Below are 19,278 nucleotides of genomic sequence, written 5' to 3'. Positions count from 1 at the left end.
AGATATCCTAGCGGAGTATTCCTTCATCAAGGTTCTTTATCTTCAGCCTAACACCACCCCTCTCCTCCAGCCCATAAGACCAGCGAGTGATATTTTTTTTTTTTTTTTTTTTTTTTTTTTTTTTTTTTTTTTTTTTTTCACTTCACGTTTAATTACAAAATTTCAATTTTTTCACCACTTCCAACTTTGTTTTTTCGTAGTATCACTTGGATCTTCCTGTTTGCTTACTACTAAAGACCTCTTTAAAAAATAATGATCCAAGGAAGATTGCCCCTGCCTGCTTTTGACAATGTTCCTGAAACGACTCAGGCAAACGTCACTGAACTGCAAGCATACGACCTGTGTAAGCCTTTTCAGGGTGTCTCTTTTCTACAAATGATTGCACTTTATGAAAGGCAGCTAGAACATCCTAAATTTCTGCCGTTGTCATAGGGTCATCTTCCTCCTCCTTGCCGCTGCTAGAGAACTCTTCTTGAACGAAGTAATGTTGCATGGCCTCCAACTCCTTCACGTCATCCGTCGTAAGCACCTGTTGGTGCTCCTCGAGAAGGTCATTGATGTCATCCTCGTCGATGACCAGCCCCATAGAATTGGCGAGTGCAACGATCTCGTCAAGATCTGGTTGCGAAAGTTTCAGGATCATCAACTGCATCAGCTTCGCCCACGTTGAATCCCTCAAATTATCAGGCGTTTACAGCATCAGGCCAGAGTTTCCTCCGCGAAGAATTCAAGGTTCGCCTCGAAACCTCCTGCCAAGCTTGATCAATGAGTCGGATGCATATCACGATATCGAAATGCTCCTTCCAAAATTCACGCAAGGTGAGGTTTGTGGTATCGGTGATGTCGAAACATCTTGAAAAGATGTTTCGTATACAGTTTCTTGAAGTTCGATATCACTTGCTGGTCCATGGACAGGGGAGGGGTGGTGTTAGGTGGAAGATAAAGAACCTTGATAAAAGAATACTCCGCTAGGATATCTTCCTCGAGGACAGGAGGGTGAGCAGGGGCATTGTCCAGCACCAGCAGACATTTCAGAGGGAGGCACTTCTCTTCCAAGAAAGAATTTACTTCACTTTGTCGGGCCAAAACACAGATTACCACTCGGTGAACCAAAGTCTCGTTACCCAGGCTTTTGCATTAGCCCTCCACATCACCGGAAGCTTCTCCTTTAGCACTTTGTGGGCCTTGAAGGCTCGAGGAGTCTCCGAATGATACACAAGTAGGGGCTTCACCTTACAATCCCCACTGGAGTTTGAACAAAGTCGCGAGCGTAAGGCCTCTCCTTTCATAGGCTTACGCCCGGGTAGCTTCTTCTCTTCATGCGTGATGTACGTCTGATGAGGCATTTTTTTTTCAAAAAAAGGCCAGTCTCAATCTCAGTTGAAGACTTGCTGAGAACTGTAGCCTTCGTTAATCGTCATCTCGTCGAATGTCTTAATAAAGGCTTCAGTCGCTTTCGTATCCGAGCTGGCAGCCTCCCCATGCCGCACCACCAAATGGATGCCAGTCCGTTTACAGAATTTATCAAACCACCCACGAGAAGCCTTGAAGTCTGGGTTGGTGTCGATGTCCCTTCTCCTCCTTTGTCTTCGGCCTGGGCAATCAGATCACCGAAAATAGCACTGGCCTTCTGGCAGATTGCCGTCACGTTATTGTATCGCCAGCGATTTCTTTGTCTTTAATTCATACAAGAAGCAGGCCTCTCCATCTCATCATGCACGTGGCTCCTCTTGTTGGACAAAATAGTCACGCCCTTGGAAGGTGTAGCAGCTTTGATGGCTTCCTTCTGCTTAAGGATGGTGCCCATCATAGACGGATTTTGGCCTTATTCTTTATCGATCACACTCAACCGCATGCCAGCTTCATACTTCTTATTTATCTCCATCTTAGTCTCCAAAGAAAGCATCCTCTTCTTCCATGAACTTCAGCAACATTCTTGGGACCCATGGCTAATTAACCCTTAAACGCCGGACCCGGTATTTCCAAAAGTGTCTCCCGTATGCCGGCGGCGTTCAGGAGGGTGAGCACCAAAGCAGTAAAAAAGATTTTTTTTTAAAAATCACTGCACACTTAGTGGTCAAGATTGAGTCATTTTTCGCTCCTTTTTTGTCATTGCCTGAAGTTTAGTATGCAACCATCAGAAATGAAAAAAAAATATCATATATAAATACAGTGGTATCTCGAGATACGAAATTAATCCGTTCAGAGGTGGCCTTCGTATCATGAGTTTTTTCGTATCTTGAACCGCATTTTACATGAAAAATGGCTAATCCGTTCCAACCCCTCCAAAAACACCCCAGTAAATTTCATAATAAAGCTAAATTGACCTATATACAATGAAATACTACAACAATTTTGGACCATTCAACACCTAACTTAATACGTACTACTATGAGATTCAGGGCCTCTGTAACACGGTTTTTTCGCAATAACTTTTTATCTATGCATTTCATAAATATAACGTTTATTCAGAATACATATTATAATTCAACACATAAATTTTTTGAGGTATTCTGCACTACGTAGGTTGAATAAATTTGGTACTTAAATAATGTAAAAAGGTTGATCCTTTTTTGCCAACCTTTTTTGAAGACTGGGCCAACTTACTCAGAGAAAATGTTTCGAACGCACTCGTTACGTAACTTATGACATCACTTCTTCCCTCTTTCTCGATGGATGATTGGCTATACGTAACGAAGGCTAAACCTCTGGCAACAATGACATACAAATGTAAATCAAGCAAAGCAGTACACCTTTATGAAACTCTGGAACCTCTCCACTGATAATTTGTCATAATGAAACAAACCAACAAAATATGTTAATAAATACAAAAACACTTCTATTATTAGTCTAACTCCCAAAATAAGTTCCAAAGAAATTACAGTCTACTTATAGGTCACAATCAGATTGACAAGATGTAGGGAATAGTTGGTAATTATCAAAAACATAGTAGACAAGCTTGATTTTATAATGCTATATCCAATGTCAACAATTTTTATTTATTGGCTATCTACCTATTTACTGAAAACGATAGCCGGTACCGTATATTGGCTTTAAACCTTCACCAATAATTATCGTCCGAATGGTGACTTCATGAGGCTCCACCACTTTCGCCTCGTTATAATTCAGGATAACACTGAAGGCTACCATGGGCATAGTTGGATTAGAAAATTTAACTTCTGGCTATAAAAAACCAAATAACTTAAGTTTCTCGAGTAGTTGTAAGAAGTGCTAAATGATCCTCAAGGATCCCAAGCAGTTGGCCTAAAACTTTGTTTTAATTCATGTATATTACTGCTATACTGTTGCTTTGGGCACTACTGCTACAGTAGTATTACTGACGCTAGCACTGATACCCCACCCACCACATCTATGTATCGTTCCGCCATTCATAAAGTCTTTGGGTTTCAGAGCCGATGGCATTTCTGTCTGGTGGATGGGCGGGCAACATTTAGTCAAGAGGTGTTTGTTTACCTTGCTTACGTAATGAATGTTTTTCGACTCTTGGCTCGTAATCATTGGCCATGGCGTCGGCTAGATCATTTTTACTCTAGTAAAAATTAAAACTATCGGGTTTTAGGTTATTGATAATGCTGACAAAATTTGTGTGGTTGTAAAATATACATATGTCAACTTTCAGCTACATCCGATGCTTGACAAGGCGCAAGTCCAAAAAACCGTGTTTACAGAGAGCCTGAATCTCATAGTAGTAGTACTAATATGTATGTACCTATAAATAAAGTGTATTTTTGTACATGGTATACAAGAATACTGTACGTACATACGTACGTATGTAGTAAAACATGTAGAAGCTTACCTTTCAAGTGAGGCTATCTCCGAAAGTGGCGACAGAGGAGGCGGACACGGCAAATACGTACACTTACAAAAAAACTTTAAATTATTATTTTTTTTTTTTTTTTTTTTAACAAAATTTCAACTTCTTCACCACTTTCAACTTCCTGTTTTTTTGTAATATCACTTGGTTCTTCCTTTTTGCTTACTCCTACTAAAGGCCTCTTTAAAAAATAACTATCCAAGGAAGATTGCTTCTGCCTGCTTTTGATAATGTTCCTGAAACGACTCAGGAAAACGTCATCGAACTGTGCAAGCATTCAACCAGTGTAAGCCTTTTCGGGGTGTCTCTTTTCTACAAATGATTGCACCTTATGAAAAGCAGCTAGAGCATCCTTAATTTCTGCCGCTGTCATAGAGTCGTCGTCCTCCTCCTCGCCGCTGCTAGAGAAATCTTCTTGAACGACATTATGTTGCATGGCCTCCAACTCCTTCAGGTCATCCGTCGTAAGCTCCTCTTGGTGCTCCTCGAGAAGGTCACTGATGTCGTCTTCGTCGACGACCAGCCCCATGGACTTGCCGAGTGCCACGATCTCGTCAAGATCTGGTTGCGAAACAGTTTCAGGATCGTCAATTGTTCCTGAATCTGCAGCACCAGCTTTGCCCACGTCGAATCCCTTGAAGTTTCGGGCGGATACGGCATCAGGCCAGAGTTTCCTCCACAAGGAATTCAAGGTTCGCCTCGAAACCTCCTGCCAAGCTTGGTCGATGAGTCGGATGCATATCACATCAAAATGCTCCTTCCAAAATTCATGCAAGGTGAGGTTTGTGGTCTTGGTGATGTCGTAACATCTCTTGAAAAGATGTTTTGTATACAGCTTCTTAAAGTTCCATATCACTTGCTGGTCCATGGGCTAGAGGAGAGGGGTGGTGTTAGGCGGACGACAAGAACCTTGATAAACGAATACTCCACTAGGATATCTTCCTCGAGGCCAGGAGGGTGAGCAGGGGCATTGTCCAACACCAGCAGACATTTCAGAGGGAGGCGCTTCTCTTCCAAGAATTTCTTCACTGTCGGGCCGAAACACAGATTTACCCACTCGGTGAACTAAAGTCTCGTTACCCAGGCTTTTGCATCAGCCCTCCACATCACTGGAAGCTTCTCCTTAAGCACTTTGTGGGCCTTGAAGGCTCGAGGAGTCTCCGAATGATACACAAGTAGGGGGATTCACCTTGCAATCCCCACTGGCGTTCGAACAAAGTGCGAGCGTAAGCCTGTCTTTCATAGGCTTATGGCCAGGTAGCTTCTTTTCTTCCTGCATGATGTACGTCCGACGAAGCATTTTTTCCCAAAAAAGGCCAGTCTCATCACAGTTGAAGACTTGCTGAGAACTGTAGCCTTCTTTGAGAGCCATCTTGTCAAAACGTCTTAATAAAGGCTTCGGCCTGCTTTCGTATCCGAGCTGGAGCAAGCCTCCCCATTGCCACACCACCGAATGGATGCCAGTCCGTTTACGGAATTTTTCGAACCACCCATGCGAAGCCTTGAAGTCTGGGGTTGGCGTCGATGTCCCTTCTCCTCCGTCGTCTTCAGCCTGGGCATTCAAATCGATGAAAATAGCGCTGGCCTTGTGGCAGATTGCCGTCTCCGTTATCGTATCGCCAGCGATTTCTTTGTCTTATATCCAGACAAGAAGCAGCCTTTCCATTTCATCGTGCACGTGGCTCCTCTTGTTGGACAAAATAGTCACGACCTTGGAAGGTGTAGCTGCTTTGATGACATCCTTCTGCTTAAGGATGGTGCCTATTGTCTACGGATTTCGGCGATATGCCTTGGCGATCACACTCAATCACATACCAGCTTCATACTTTTTAATTATCTCCATCTTCGTCTCCAAACAAAGCATCCTCTTCTTTTCGTGAACTTAAATTTTCTTGGAACCTATGACTACGTATATAATGTACGTAATTATGTTATATAGTATACATATGTAGTAAAGTTCTCACTAAACACGATAAAGTATACTACAACAAAATCACTAATGAAATTAAGTTAATTAAACAAAATTGTATAGAACAAACTAATTCTGCATGCTTACGATACCGATGATGCCGCGAAGTGGCCGAAAAAGCATGCCGCTACGTAGATGCATGATGGGATCATGGGAGAGATGCTAACCAATAGGAGAGAAGGATCTTATGGCGGTGACTAGCATCAGGAAACCAATGGGAGCGGGAGGATGGTGGCGAGTCTACTCAGTTGGCGGCGCGCGAGTTTTAAAAATGTTATCAGTGGTCCAGGCGAATCTCGGACTTTACAGCAACATCCTTTCGTATCTTGAACGATTTTCGCATGTAGAGCCGGTAAAATCTTCGTATTTGCTTTCGTATCTCGAGTTTTTCGTAAGTTGAGCCTTTCGTATCTCGAGGTACCACTGTATTGAAATATATGACAGCGCGAAAAAAATGTCATATATAATTCTTGTATACAAATTGTGTTGTGAACAAAACGGTTTAAGCTAGTGCATTTAATTATTTTTTTCATTGTATTGTACACTAAATTGCGATGATTTTGGTATATAAAAAATTGTAAAATTATCATAGCAACACAGAGAAAATATCATCACAATATGATGCATGAATTCGTAACACACGGACGTAAAAAAAAAGTTATTTTCAAAAATTCACCATAAATCGAAATATTGTGCTAGAGACTTCCCCTTTGTTGCAAAATGAAAGTAATTGATTGAATATTACTAGACTGTAAGTGTTGTAGCTTATAATTGCAGTTTTTGACCATTTCAGTTGAGTCAAGTTGACGAAGATCAAATTTTTTTCTATTTATCGTGATTTATACGAAAATATTTCAAACCTGATGAAAGCTACAACTATGAGTTATTTTTTTTTTTGTATTTTACGTGAAATTGTGCACATTTTCATATATAAAACTTCATGTAACGGCCAATATGAAACGGTGCAAACATTACAACAATCAGACAAAAGAATTTCTGATTTTTTGGCAGTTACCGTGCAGAAGTAAGGAAAAAGTTTATTTTAAAAAATTCACCATAAATCGAAATATTGTGCTAAAGACTTCTAATTTGTTGCAAAATGAAGGTAAATGATTGAATATTACTAGAATATAAGAGTTTAAGCTTACAATTGCATTTTTCGACCATTTCGATTGAGTCAAAGTTGACCGAAGGTTGAAATTTTGGCACTTATCGTTATTTATATGAAAATATTTCAAAACTGATAAAAGCTACAACCAAGGGTTGTTTTTAGTTGTATTCTACATGAAATTGTGCACATTTTCATATACAAAACTTTACGTAATGGCTAATATAAAACGGTGCAAACATTACGACAATCGGATGAAAGAATTTCTGATTTTTTCGGCAGTTACCATGCGGACGTAAGGAAAGTTTTTTTTTTCAAAAATTCATCATAAATCGAAATACTGTGCTAGAGACTTCCAATTTGTTGCAAAATTAAGGTAAATAATTGAATATTAATAGATTGTAAGAGTTTTAGCTTACAATTGCGTTTTTTGACCATTTCGGCAGAGTTAAATTTGACAGAAGGTTGATATTTTGGCACATCGTTATTTATATGAAAATATTTCAAAACTGATAAAAGCTACAACTATGGGTTGTTTTTAGTTGTATTCTACATGAAATTGTGCACATTTTCATATATAAAACTTTATGTAACGGCTAATATAAAACGATGCAAACATAACGACAATCGGACGAAAGAATTTCTGATTTTTTTTGGCAGTTACCGCGCAGATGTAAGGAAAAAGTTTTTTCAAAAATTCACCATAAATCAAAATATTGTGCTAGAAACTTCCAATTTGTTGCAAAATGAAGGTAAATGATTGAATATTACTAGAATATAAGAGTTTTAGCTTACAATTGCGTTTTTCGACCATTTCGGTTGAGTCAAAGTTGACCAAAGGTGGAAATTTTGGCACTTATCGTTATTTATATGAAAATATCTCAAAACTGATAAAAGCTACAACCATGGGTTGTTTTAAGTTGTATTCTACATGAAATTGCGCACAATTTCACATATAAAACTCTATGTAACGGCTGATATAAAACAGTGCAAAAATTATGTCAAAGTGACAAAATAATTTCTAAGATGTGTCACCTCAAATGGTTCACAAAGCCTTCCTTCAGCAGAAGAACTCTTCACGGAGGATGAGATAGAGGAGTTTGAAGGTTTTTTGGCGGATAAAGATCCTACTCTTTTAACAAAGTGCAAAAACTTTTGTAACAAAGTAAGTACAGTGGTACCTCGAGATACCAAATTAATCCGTTCCGAGGCGCCCTTCGTATCATGAGGTTTTCGTATCTTGGACCACATTTTACATGTAAAATGGCTAATCTGTTCCAAGCCCTCCAAAAACACCCCAGTAAATTTCATAATAAAGTTAAATTGACCTATAAACAATGAAATACTACAACAATTTGGACCATACAATACCTAACTTAATACGTACTGCTAATTACTACCTGTAAATAAAGTGTATTAGTGTACATAGTATACAAGAAATACTGTACGTATGTAGTAAAATGTGGAAGCTTACCTTTCGAGTGAGGCTATCTCCGAAAGTGGCGACAGAGGAGGAGGACAAACGGCAGATACGTACACTTAACTTTACGAAACACGTAAAAAATTGTCAGAAAAACAAACTAAACTTTAAAAAACACATTAACAAAACTGTAACACTTAACTTTACAAATAACTTGAAGCTAAATTTTTTTTTTCTTTTTTTTATTTTTACATTTTTTTTTACTTTTTATACTTTACGTATTCTACAAAGTTTCAATTTCTTCACCACCGAATGGATGCCAGTCCGTTTACGGAATTTTTCGAACCACCCATGAGAAGCCTTGAACTCTGGGGTTGCCGTCGATGTCCCCTCTCCTCCGTCGTCTTCGGCTTGGGCAATCAAATCTCCGAAAATAGCGCTGGCCTTCTGGCAGATTGCCGTCTCGGTTATCATATCGCCATCGATTTCTTTGTCCTCAATCCGTAGAAGAAGCAGCCTTTCCATTTCATCATGCACATGGCTCCTCTTATTGGACAAAATAGTCACGCCCTTGGAAGATGTAGCTGCTTTGATGGCTTCCTTCTGCTTAACGATGGTGCCTATCGTCAACGGATTTCGGCCGTATTCCTTAGCGATCACACTCAACCGCAAGCCAGCTTCATAGTTTTTCATTATCTCCATTTTTGTCTGCATAAAAAGCATTCTCTTCTTTCTGTGAACTTCAGCAACTTTCTTGGGACCCATGACTATACTGTACGTAATTAAGTAATGTAGTACGTATACTAATTAGGTTCTCACACAACACGATAAAGTAGCACAACGAAATCACTAACACGAATTTACGTTAACAAACGAAATTGTAAATGTGAATGTGTACAAACGAATTCCACGTGCGTACGATAACAATAACACTGGTAAGAAGCAATGGCTGAAGAAGAACGCTGCTACGTACTAGTACGTAGATGCATGATGGGAGGGATCATGACCAATAGGAGAGAAGGATCTCATGGCGGTGACTAGCATCAGGAACCAATGGGAGAGCGGGAGGATGGTGGCGAGTCTACTCAGTTGACAGCGCGCGAGTTTCAAAATTGTTATCGGTAGTCCGGGTGAATTTCGGACTACAGCAACAACCTTTCGTATCTTGAGCAATTTTCATATGTAGAGCCATAAAATTTTTCGTATTTGCTTTCGTACCTCAAGTTTTTCGTTCTAACGTCTAATTATGGTAATTATTCACAGTAATTGCTGTAATTCGTTGTTTAGTTTACAGTATCAAAAGTTGTATCACTAGTGATTCACATTAATAACCTACAGATTTTACCATTATTAGCTTACAAATGTTTTGTTTACAGTGTCAATAGTTTGTGATAGTTGTGACTAACCAACTATTGATACAACTACCAACACTTCAAGGGTTAGCCTATCATTAAAATTCTCACAGCATTTTAAGGTTGTCACAGAATGCCTCTTACATTATAATTTTAAATAACCTTAAATTCAATTGTGATTCTTTCCATTTTCCTCACCAAATGAGCATGGGAACAACGCCTATGAGCAGCGACTAACCGAACAACTTTTGTTTACAAAAATCATATGATTCCTTGGGTCGGTTTCTGGATTTTTGGTTGAGCTCAGATGCAACATTTACTCAAAATTTTCCATTGAAATCTGATTATTACGAATTCTAATATGATCAAAGTCCGGGTCTCTACTGTAATGTGACAGGAGGAGAGTGTTGCCAATTAGTGATGTATGATTTTTATGTAATTCTCTCTCTTGATTTTTATGTAATTCTCTCTCCTTCTCTGTCTCCATAGGAATGTAATCTTCAGACACTCCTATATTTTTACTAACCTCTTATTTCTTTTTTTAAGGGCAATGTATTAAGCTAACTTTTAAATGAAATTACAGTAACCAATTTCATTTAAAAGTTAGCTTAATACTTATGTAAACACAACTCTCTCTCTCTCCTCTCTCTCTCTCTCTCTCTCTCTCTCTCTCTTCTCTCTCTCGCTCTCTCTAGGCTCTCCTCTCTCAGCGTAGCAGTAGATAATTTTCAATTTATCTATTTTTACCTTTACCTTGTGGAACTATAAATGTGCTGTGGTAAAACATAGACACAAAACTAAGAGTTGTATTAATATAAAAAATAAAAAAAGTGTTTGTTCATGAGAGGGAATTTCAGAAGAAAGAGAAAGACAGAATAAAGAATTTCTTAAAAATGGTTCAGAAATCAGAAGACTTCTTAAAATAGATTGGTTGGTCAGAAGAGGGAAAGAAAAGAGAATTATGATGCATATATGTAATGTTCACACACTATATTTTTACCAACCATTTATTTCTTTTTTTAAGGGTAACGTATTAAGCTAACTTTTAAATGAAATTACATTAACTTAAATCTTATTTAAAAGTTAGCTTAATATTTAGGGACCATGATTAGTCAATTTTAGTGTTCAAACTCTAGAAGTAAGCATTTATTAGCAATATTAGAGACCATGCCAAACTTACACAAAACTTCCCTTTGCGCCAGGGAGTCTGGAACCTAACTTCGTCTAAGTTCAGGGTATTACTGTATAAAGAAGATAATCGGTCAGCTTGAAGTACAAGCATTTGTTCTACAAACGATACAAAATTTTCTTGAAAATTTAGTTTGTAAAACGGAACTTTCAACAAACGAGGTACCACTGTACTCACTTGAACAGTCAGGACAGAGTACAAAAAACGACAGGAGTAGAATCATCAACAGCTTTCATGGATTTCATCATAGCATATTCTAGATCAAACCAAACCCTTCGCCTTTGCCAATCCTTCGTCCTGAAATAAGTATACTCTGCTACAATTCTTTGAAAATTTCAATGAATAAAAATACAAAGGCCTTAAAAACTGCATAAAGTACAGCTTGTACTTTATTAATCACTGCCCCATCACTCTTAATATATTTTCTTATACATACTCCTGAAGCTATAATCAAGCAGTTGCTTTTCAATGGATTGTTGGTTTGGGGAGGCACATGGTTTCAGTGGAAAGGGGTTTGAATATTAACCCTTAAGGGCCTGGCTAAACAATCAATATGGAGCATCCCAGGCTGGGTAAACTTTGAGTTCAGCCAATTCAAAAAAAAAAAAAAAAAACACATCAATGGAGAGGAAGACATGCAAACGTTCAAGGTGTAAGAAAAATAATTCTAAAAATGTTCCGATCATCTACAAGAAGTTAAAAATGACTAAAGGCAGTGTCCAATTATTGGCAGACTCAGTTAATGGTGATCTGGTTTTATGGGACTTAAAATCGGCGCCATAACAGGCCAAGTTTCTGTTGTCAGCGCCGTGCTGATAATAGAGTTATGGCATGACAACACACCTAACAGAGGTGCCATTAACCAGAGCTTGGTGCCATAAATTGCGGAGTTTCGGTTAATGGTGGTTTTCAGTTATCAGCACCCAGCCGAGAACAGAATCCCTACCGATAACCAGGGACTGCTTGTACTTACAACCCTTAGTGAGGCCTCTTTTACAACACAATCATAAACGTTACCAAGTTATACATGTTTTTTCTAATACTATATGAATTTATTTTGTTTTGTAAAATTATAATTACAGCTCATACAATATCAAAAGAGATAAGAAATAAATCAGTAATGATTTCTGAGTATACTTCTTGTAAAATATTTACGTAAATTTACGAAGATTGAAGATGCAAAATTTTTTTTGGATTATATTACATGTCTTTTATAATACTTTGCACTTTTCTTTGCAAAATTACAATTATAACTGATATATCATAAAAGATAATAAAACCAACAGCAACCCCTTGGTATATTTATGAGCAAATACGTATATAATACGATGTCATGTGAGAGAGAAAGGCAGTACAATCCCTGGAAGTCAAGATCACAACTAACTCATGAGCTGCCTGCCTCTTGATTTTAGCCAGTCTAAAAGTTGCCATTAGCAAATTTATGGGCTATAGAAGTAATGGAAACTCTATCCTGCCCAATTCCTTCAAATACATGGCGCATAATATTGTTCCTCACCATGAGTGGATCCGTCCACCACCCAAAACCTGTTATTGCTACTCATGAGGGGATACGGTCCATTAAGGGTTAATCATACATGTAAATATACATGAATGACATTGTAAGGAGCTGTCCTGCTTTATGCTGCTGTTAGGTGAACTTTAACCCTAAATGAATGGACATGCTCACGTGAGTAGCAATACATAACAGGTTTTGGGTGGATGACAAAGTCACTCATGGTGCATGACAATATTACGTACCATCGATTTGGGGTAATCAGGTGGGAAAGAGATGCCATTACTGCTATAGCCCATAAATTCACTATGGCAACTTTTAGACTGGCTTAAATCAAGAAGCAGACAGCTCACGAGCTTAGTCATGATCTGACTTCAAGGGAGGATGTACTGCCTTTCTCTCACATGACATCTTTTTTTAAATTGCTCAAAAATATACAAAGGGGTTGCTGTTGGTTTTAGTTGTTATCTTTTATGATAGTATGTCATTATAAATGTAATTTTACAAAGAAAAGTGCAAAGAAATATTAAAAAAGACATGTATAAATCCAAAAAAGTTACTGCATCTTCATTCATGGAAAATTTACATCAATATTTAATGACATATATGTTCAGAATTTGTTACTGATTTTATTTATACTGTTTCAATATTGTGTGTGTCTGTAATTGAAATTTTAATTTTAGCCAAAATATAATAAAAACATTATCTACTAGGAAAACCATCTATAACTTGGTAAAATTTATGATTGTCTTGTAAATGAGGCCCATAAGGGGTTGTAAATAGTCATTTTCAACTTCTTTTAGAAGGTATAAAAATTATAAAAAATATTTTTCAAACCATGTACTTTCCATTGACGTGTTATTTTACTAAATTGGTTGACCTCTAAGTTTCCCAAGCCTAGGCTGCAGTATATTGATTTATTACCCTGTCCATTAAGGGTTAACCTTATTGCTGCTTGGCAAGACTATAACTGAAATTAAACTATATTTTTGCCAGTCGACCACCAGGCGGAAGTAAACTGGCCCTCTGACTCACTTCTTGGGCAATATTTACAAAGATACTTACATCCAGTTTCAGGGGCACAAAGAAAAGTCATGCAAAAAGACATTTTTTTTTGTTATAGCATACCTACCTTGACATAGCCAAATTGTGCACCTGTTTAATCCTCAAAAACATCAATGACAATAGAAAGAAAAATTACCAGTTGAAAATCCTCCTAATAAGTAAACCACATCTGCAATGGTAATTGCAATACTGACGACAAGTAACCATCTCACTTTCAGTTGACCAAATAGCTGAGGAATAGCTAACAGTTCTCAGCAGCATCAGGCAAGATTCCCCTTTATTTCTTTCACTGTTTGTTACGCATTTTCATTTGCTCTCCTGCTCCTTATTAATCTGTTGTGAAGAGTTTTATTGTGAATTACAACACTTTGAGTACTTTTAAAACTGATCTCCAGCTTTCATCACGACAACATGTACTTTCCTAGTCACAAAATTAAGCTGGCTTTATAATCAACTACCAAGTTGCTGACTTTCAGAGATTTCTAGTAAGAAGTATTTGCCAGTTTTTAAGTGGTCTTTAATGACAATTTTACCAGAATTGCATTAAATTTCATTCAGAGTATAATATAAGGTGGCCAATGGTTAACGGCGCAATCACTTAGCGGTGAATCGGTTTTACGGCTGTCATAACAAATACTAAAAAAAAAAAAATTTAAAAAATGTATTTAAAAATGATATTTTAATGATAAAATGATATTGTTATGATACAATAAAGTTTGTTCATACTTACCTGGCAGATATATATATAGCTGTATTCTCCGAAGTCCGACAGAATTTCAAAACTCCCGGCACACGCAGTGGTCGGCCAGGTGGTAGTACCCATTCCCGCCGCTAGGAGGCGGGCGTCAGGAACCATTCCCATTTTCTGTCAGATTTTCTAGTGCCACTGTCTCCTGAGGGGAGGTGGGTGGGCACTTTGATTATATATATCTGCCAGGTAAGTATGAACAAACTTTATTGTATCATAACAATATCATTTTGTTCATGAATCTTACCTGCCAGATATATATATAGCTGAATCCCACCTTTGGATGAAGGGGGAGACAGACTTGGATTTGGGAAACAATTTCATTTATATGATTGATATCTTGGTTCCTTACCTGTTAGCATAGCTGACTTCATGAGTACCGTCACCCAAGTCTGCTTCTGCTTTACTAGAGACTCCAGCAAGGTAGTGACCTGCGAAACTATTGAGTTCTAGAGGATCTGTCAACGGGGGCGTGACCACAATGCAACTAGATCCTACATTATAGACCTCCAATTTTTGGGTAATGCATTCCTAGAGGTGCCTAGCAAGGACGTTGACCATGTGTAGCTGGTGCGCGTCTAATGAACTGTCAGGGGGAGCGTGACCACAATGTGACAGATCATATAGGTGTTGTTTAGACACCAAATGCTGTTAATGCTTCACTGGAGGTGCCAGCAAGGACGTGACCTATGTAGCTGGTGCGCTCCAGATGATTTGTCAACGGGGACGTGACCACAATGTGACAAAAACATTTTACCCTACTATGAGGGCGAAGCAAAAACATTACCACCTGACCTAGCCTATCTGGTTAAACTTCGTAGAACCAAGGCTAATGGAGGGAAGTCCGCCTAAGGCGGCCGACCCAAGACCACAACAAATACTAAACACCTATCTAAACATAATAAAAATAAAAAATAAAAAGAAATAAAATTAAAAAGTCCAAACTAACATATTATTTCCTAAATGATAGGAAGAGGCTACTCTGTCCCAATATAGTGTCTGCTGCGACATATGGGCCCAAAGAGTAGCAGTTCTCGTATGTAGTCCTCACCTCCCTAAGGTAGTGAGAGGCAAACACTGAATTACTACGCCAAAATGTGGCATTCAAGATGTCATTGAGTGCCATGTTCTTTTGGAAGGCTACCGACGTAGAAATAGCCCTCACTTCATGCGCATTCACCTTCAAAACACTTTCATATCACTGTCTTGACAGGATGAATGTGCTTCCTTGATGGTGTCCCTCAAGAAAAAAGCCAAGCATTCTTTGACATTGGTAAATTTGGCTTCCTTACTGAACACCACAAGTTATCAGAAAGACCTCTACATAATCCTTCGTCTTCTTCAGTAGAATTTGAGAGCCCTGACAGGGCACAGAACTCTCTCTGGCTTGCGCCCAACGATTTCGGCCATCCCTTTAATGTCGAAGGTCCTAGGCCAAGGGTTGGATGGATTTTCTTTTATTGCCAGGAACGTTGGGCTCAAGGAACAGACCGCGTTATAACCTTTAAAGCCAACGTACTTGCTAATCACTTGCACCTCGCTGACTCTCTTCGCCGTCGCCAGAGCAATCAGGAAGATAGCTTTTCTAGTAACATCCTTCAGGGAAGCCGTATGCATAGGTTCGAATGGACTGGACATGAGGAACTTCAGAACTACATCCAAGTTCCAAGACGGCAACTTGGGTTGTTGAAACTTCGTTGTTTCGAAAGATCTCAAGAGATCATGAAGGTCTCTGTTGTCCGCCAAGTCCAGGCCTCTGTGCCTAAAGACAACTGAAAGCACACTCCTATATCCCTTGAATGTAGAGACTGCAAGTTTTAGATCCTTCTCAGATATAAAAGAAAGTCAGCAATCTGGCTCACAGAGGTCGTGGTGGAGGAAATGCCGTTCCTCTTGCACCAACTCCTGAAGACTGTCCACTTCGATTGGTAAGTACACTGCGTTGGATGAAGCTCTTCTTGCACTGGCGATAGCTTTCGCCACTGACCTAGAAAAACCTCTTGCTCTGGCCAACTTTTGATAGTCTGAATGCAGTCAGACTCAGAGCGGAGAGGTTTCTGTGGTACCTCTCGAAGTAGGGCTGTCTGAGTAGATCTGTCCTTACTGGAAGCGTCCTTTGGAAGTCTACTATGAAGGCCATGACCTCTGTGAACCACTCTCTCGCAGGCCAGAACGGGGCGATCAAAATCATTCTCGTCCCTTCCGACGCCGCAAACTTTCTCATGACTTCCCCTAAGATCTTGAACGGGGGAAAGGCGTACAGGTCCATCCCCGTCCAGTCCCAGAGAAGTGCGTCTATCGCCACTGCCGCTGGGTCGAGTACCGGGGAGCAGTACAGTGGAAGCCTCTTCGTTCTGGACGTCGCAAAGATGTCCACGAGCGGACGTCCCCATAACCCCCGCAGCTCTTGGCATACCTCCTGATGCAGAGTCCACTCGGTTGGCAGAAGTTGACCTCGTCGGCTGAGGAGATCTGCCCGCACGTTCTCTACTCCTGCTACGAACCTCGTAAGGATCGTGACGTCCAGTGCCCTTGCCCACAGCAAGATCTCCTTTGCCAGAGCAAAAAGGGACCGAGACTGTTCCTCCCTGCTTCTTCCAAGTACGCCAGAGCTGTGGTGTTCCGAGTTGACTTGGACTATTCGATGAGAGACTTTTTCTTGGAAAAATGGAGACTGGAGAGCTAAAAAGATGGCTGCCATCTCCTTTAGGTTTATGTGCCACGACACCTGTTCCCCTCTCCAGGTGCCTCACACTTCTTCCCCCCCTAATGTTGCTCCCCACCCCGTGGTGGACGCGTTGGAGAACAACACTAGGTCGGGGCTCTGAAGCTTGAGAGACACGCCCTCCGACAACTTCCCTGGATCTAGCCACCATTTTAAGTGATGTTTTACCTCTCCTGAAATTTCCAAGATCATATCCAGATTCTTGTTTTCTTTCCAATTGTCCTTGAGAAAAAAATTGTAGCGGTCTGAGGTGCAGTCTCCCCAAGGAAACAAACTTCTCCAGCGAGGAAATGGTCCCCAGCAGGCTCATCCATTCCCTCACCGAGCACGAATCTTTCCCTAGGAAGGCTGACACTTTTTCTAAGCATTGTTGCTGACGTCCCTGGGACGGAAAAGCTCGAAAAGCCACTGAATCCATCTGAATCCCCAGATACAGGATGGAATGGGTTGGAATCAGATGTGACTTTTCGAAATTCACCAGTAGTCCCAGGGACTTCACCAACGATAAAGTTGTTTGAAGATCCTTCAGAAACCGCGTTTGAGTGGAGGCACGAATGAGCCAGTCGTCCAGGTACATAGAGACTCTGATATTTGCAAGATGAAGCCACCTCGCCACATTCTTCATTGGAAGTCCGTGAAGGACCATAGGGGCCGTGCTCAATCCAAAGCAAAGCGCCCTGAATTGATAAACTGTCCCTTTTAGGACAAACCGAAGATACTTCATCGACTGTGGATGGATGGGGACGTGGAAATACGCGTCTTGAAAGTCTAATGAAACCATCCAATCGTTTGGTCTTAAGGTCCCAAGAACTGACTGAGGTGTCTCCATCTTGAATTTCTGCTTCTGTATGAACCGATTCAGACTGCTCACATCTAAGACTGGTCGCCAACCTCCCGACTGTTTCGGCACCAGGAATATCCTGTTGTAGAAGCCTGGGGATTCCAGGTCTACGACCTGTTCCACCGCTCTCTTTTCTAGCATCTGCTCGAGCAGATCGAAAAGGATTTGTTGCTTCTCCTGATGGTAAATAGGGGATAAATCCTTGGGTGTCGTGCACAGTGGGGGAGGTTTCAAGAAAGGAATCTTGTACCCCCGCTTGATGACGTTGAGCGACCAGCTGTCCGCATTCCTCTCTATCCAAGCTTTTGAGAATAGTCGAAGCCTGGCTCCTACTGGTGGCTGAAGGATCTCTGGTTCATTTCTTACCTCTGATCTTAGCCGAGACTCTGCCTCTGGAACGTGTACTTCCTCGAGAAGATGTTCTCGAGGAAACTCCACCTCGAAAGGGCTTCTGCTTCTTGAAAGGTTGCGTCCGTGCAGACGTCGAAGAAACAACCGTACCTTTTGCCGACTGAGCTAGGAGGTCTTGGGTGAGCCGTTCTCTTGTATGTAGACTGACAGCCAGATCTTTGACCATAGCCTGGGGAAAGAGATGGCTCGAAAGAGGCGCATACAACAATTCTGCCTTTTGAGAGATAGAGACCGCCTTTGCAGTAAAACCACAATAGGCCACTCTCTTCTTCAAAATCGAAGTGCAGAAGTGCGAGGCCAACTCCTCCAAACCATCCCTGACGGCCTAGTCCATGCATGCAAGCACGCTGGACAGCTCCTCCAGGCTAAGCGAATCAGGACTACGCGACCGGTTATCCAAGACCCCTAAACACCAATCCAAAAAGTTGAAAACTTCTATCGTACGGAAGAGTCTCTTCAGATGATGGTCCATTTCAGAAAGGGTCCAGGGCACTTTCGCCGTCGACAAAAAGGATCTCTTCGGTGCATCTACCAAGGTAGCGAAGTCACCTTGGGACAAAGAGGGGGCTCTAAAACCTATCTCCTCCCCTGTCTCGTACCAAAGACCTGCCTTGCCTGTCAGTCTTGAAGGGGGTAAGGCGAAAGCGTTCTTGTTTCGGGCTTTTCTTGACTCCATCCAATTCTGCATTTTCTTAAAAGCCCTTTTTGTTGATAATGAAGTAGCCATCTTCAACAATCCTGGAGTCTCGATAGCCTTCGACGATAACAATTGTGAAGGAGGCGACTGCGGGGCCTCAGGTTTAAACTTCTCTTCAAAGGAGGTTCGAAGCAATTGAACCAAAACCTGGTAATCTGAAGATACTGTAGATGATTGTTCTTCAGTTAATTCCTCCGACGAGTCTCCTTCCCGAGATTCATTACTATCCTCCGAATCTCGGCGAATGTCTGAAGAAACATTATGTCGTGCGTCCAGCTGCGCGTCATGCCTGGCATCAAGCCGAGCGTCCAGCCGAGCGTCCTGCCGAGCGTCACGCTTGGCATCCAGCCGAGCGCACCGCCCGGCGTCGAGCCGAGCGTCAGGCCTGGCGTCAAGTCTCGCTGC

General features: G+C 40.6%; 1 protein-coding gene across 1 annotated transcript in view; it reads right to left on the bottom strand.

Moving 5' to 3' along the window:
• LOC135207248 (methenyltetrahydrofolate synthase domain-containing protein-like) overlaps positions 1-19,278 on the bottom strand; it is a 420,744-nt gene that overhangs the window by 215,136 nt on the left and 186,330 nt on the right. The window contains 3 exon segments of the mRNA XM_064238898.1: positions 5,025-5,037; positions 11,066-11,136; positions 11,139-11,170. Of these exon segments, the coding sequence (XP_064094968.1) occupies positions 5,025-5,037; positions 11,066-11,136; positions 11,139-11,170 (116 nt within the window).

The sequence above is a fragment of the Macrobrachium nipponense genome, chromosome 32 (genome assembly GCF_015104395.2).
Source record: "Macrobrachium nipponense isolate FS-2020 chromosome 32, ASM1510439v2, whole genome shotgun sequence".
Taxonomy (NCBI): domain Eukaryota; kingdom Metazoa; phylum Arthropoda; class Malacostraca; order Decapoda; family Palaemonidae; genus Macrobrachium; species Macrobrachium nipponense.
The sequence above is the reverse complement of the archived record's forward strand: the minus strand, read 5'-3'. Positions and strand labels throughout refer to the sequence as shown.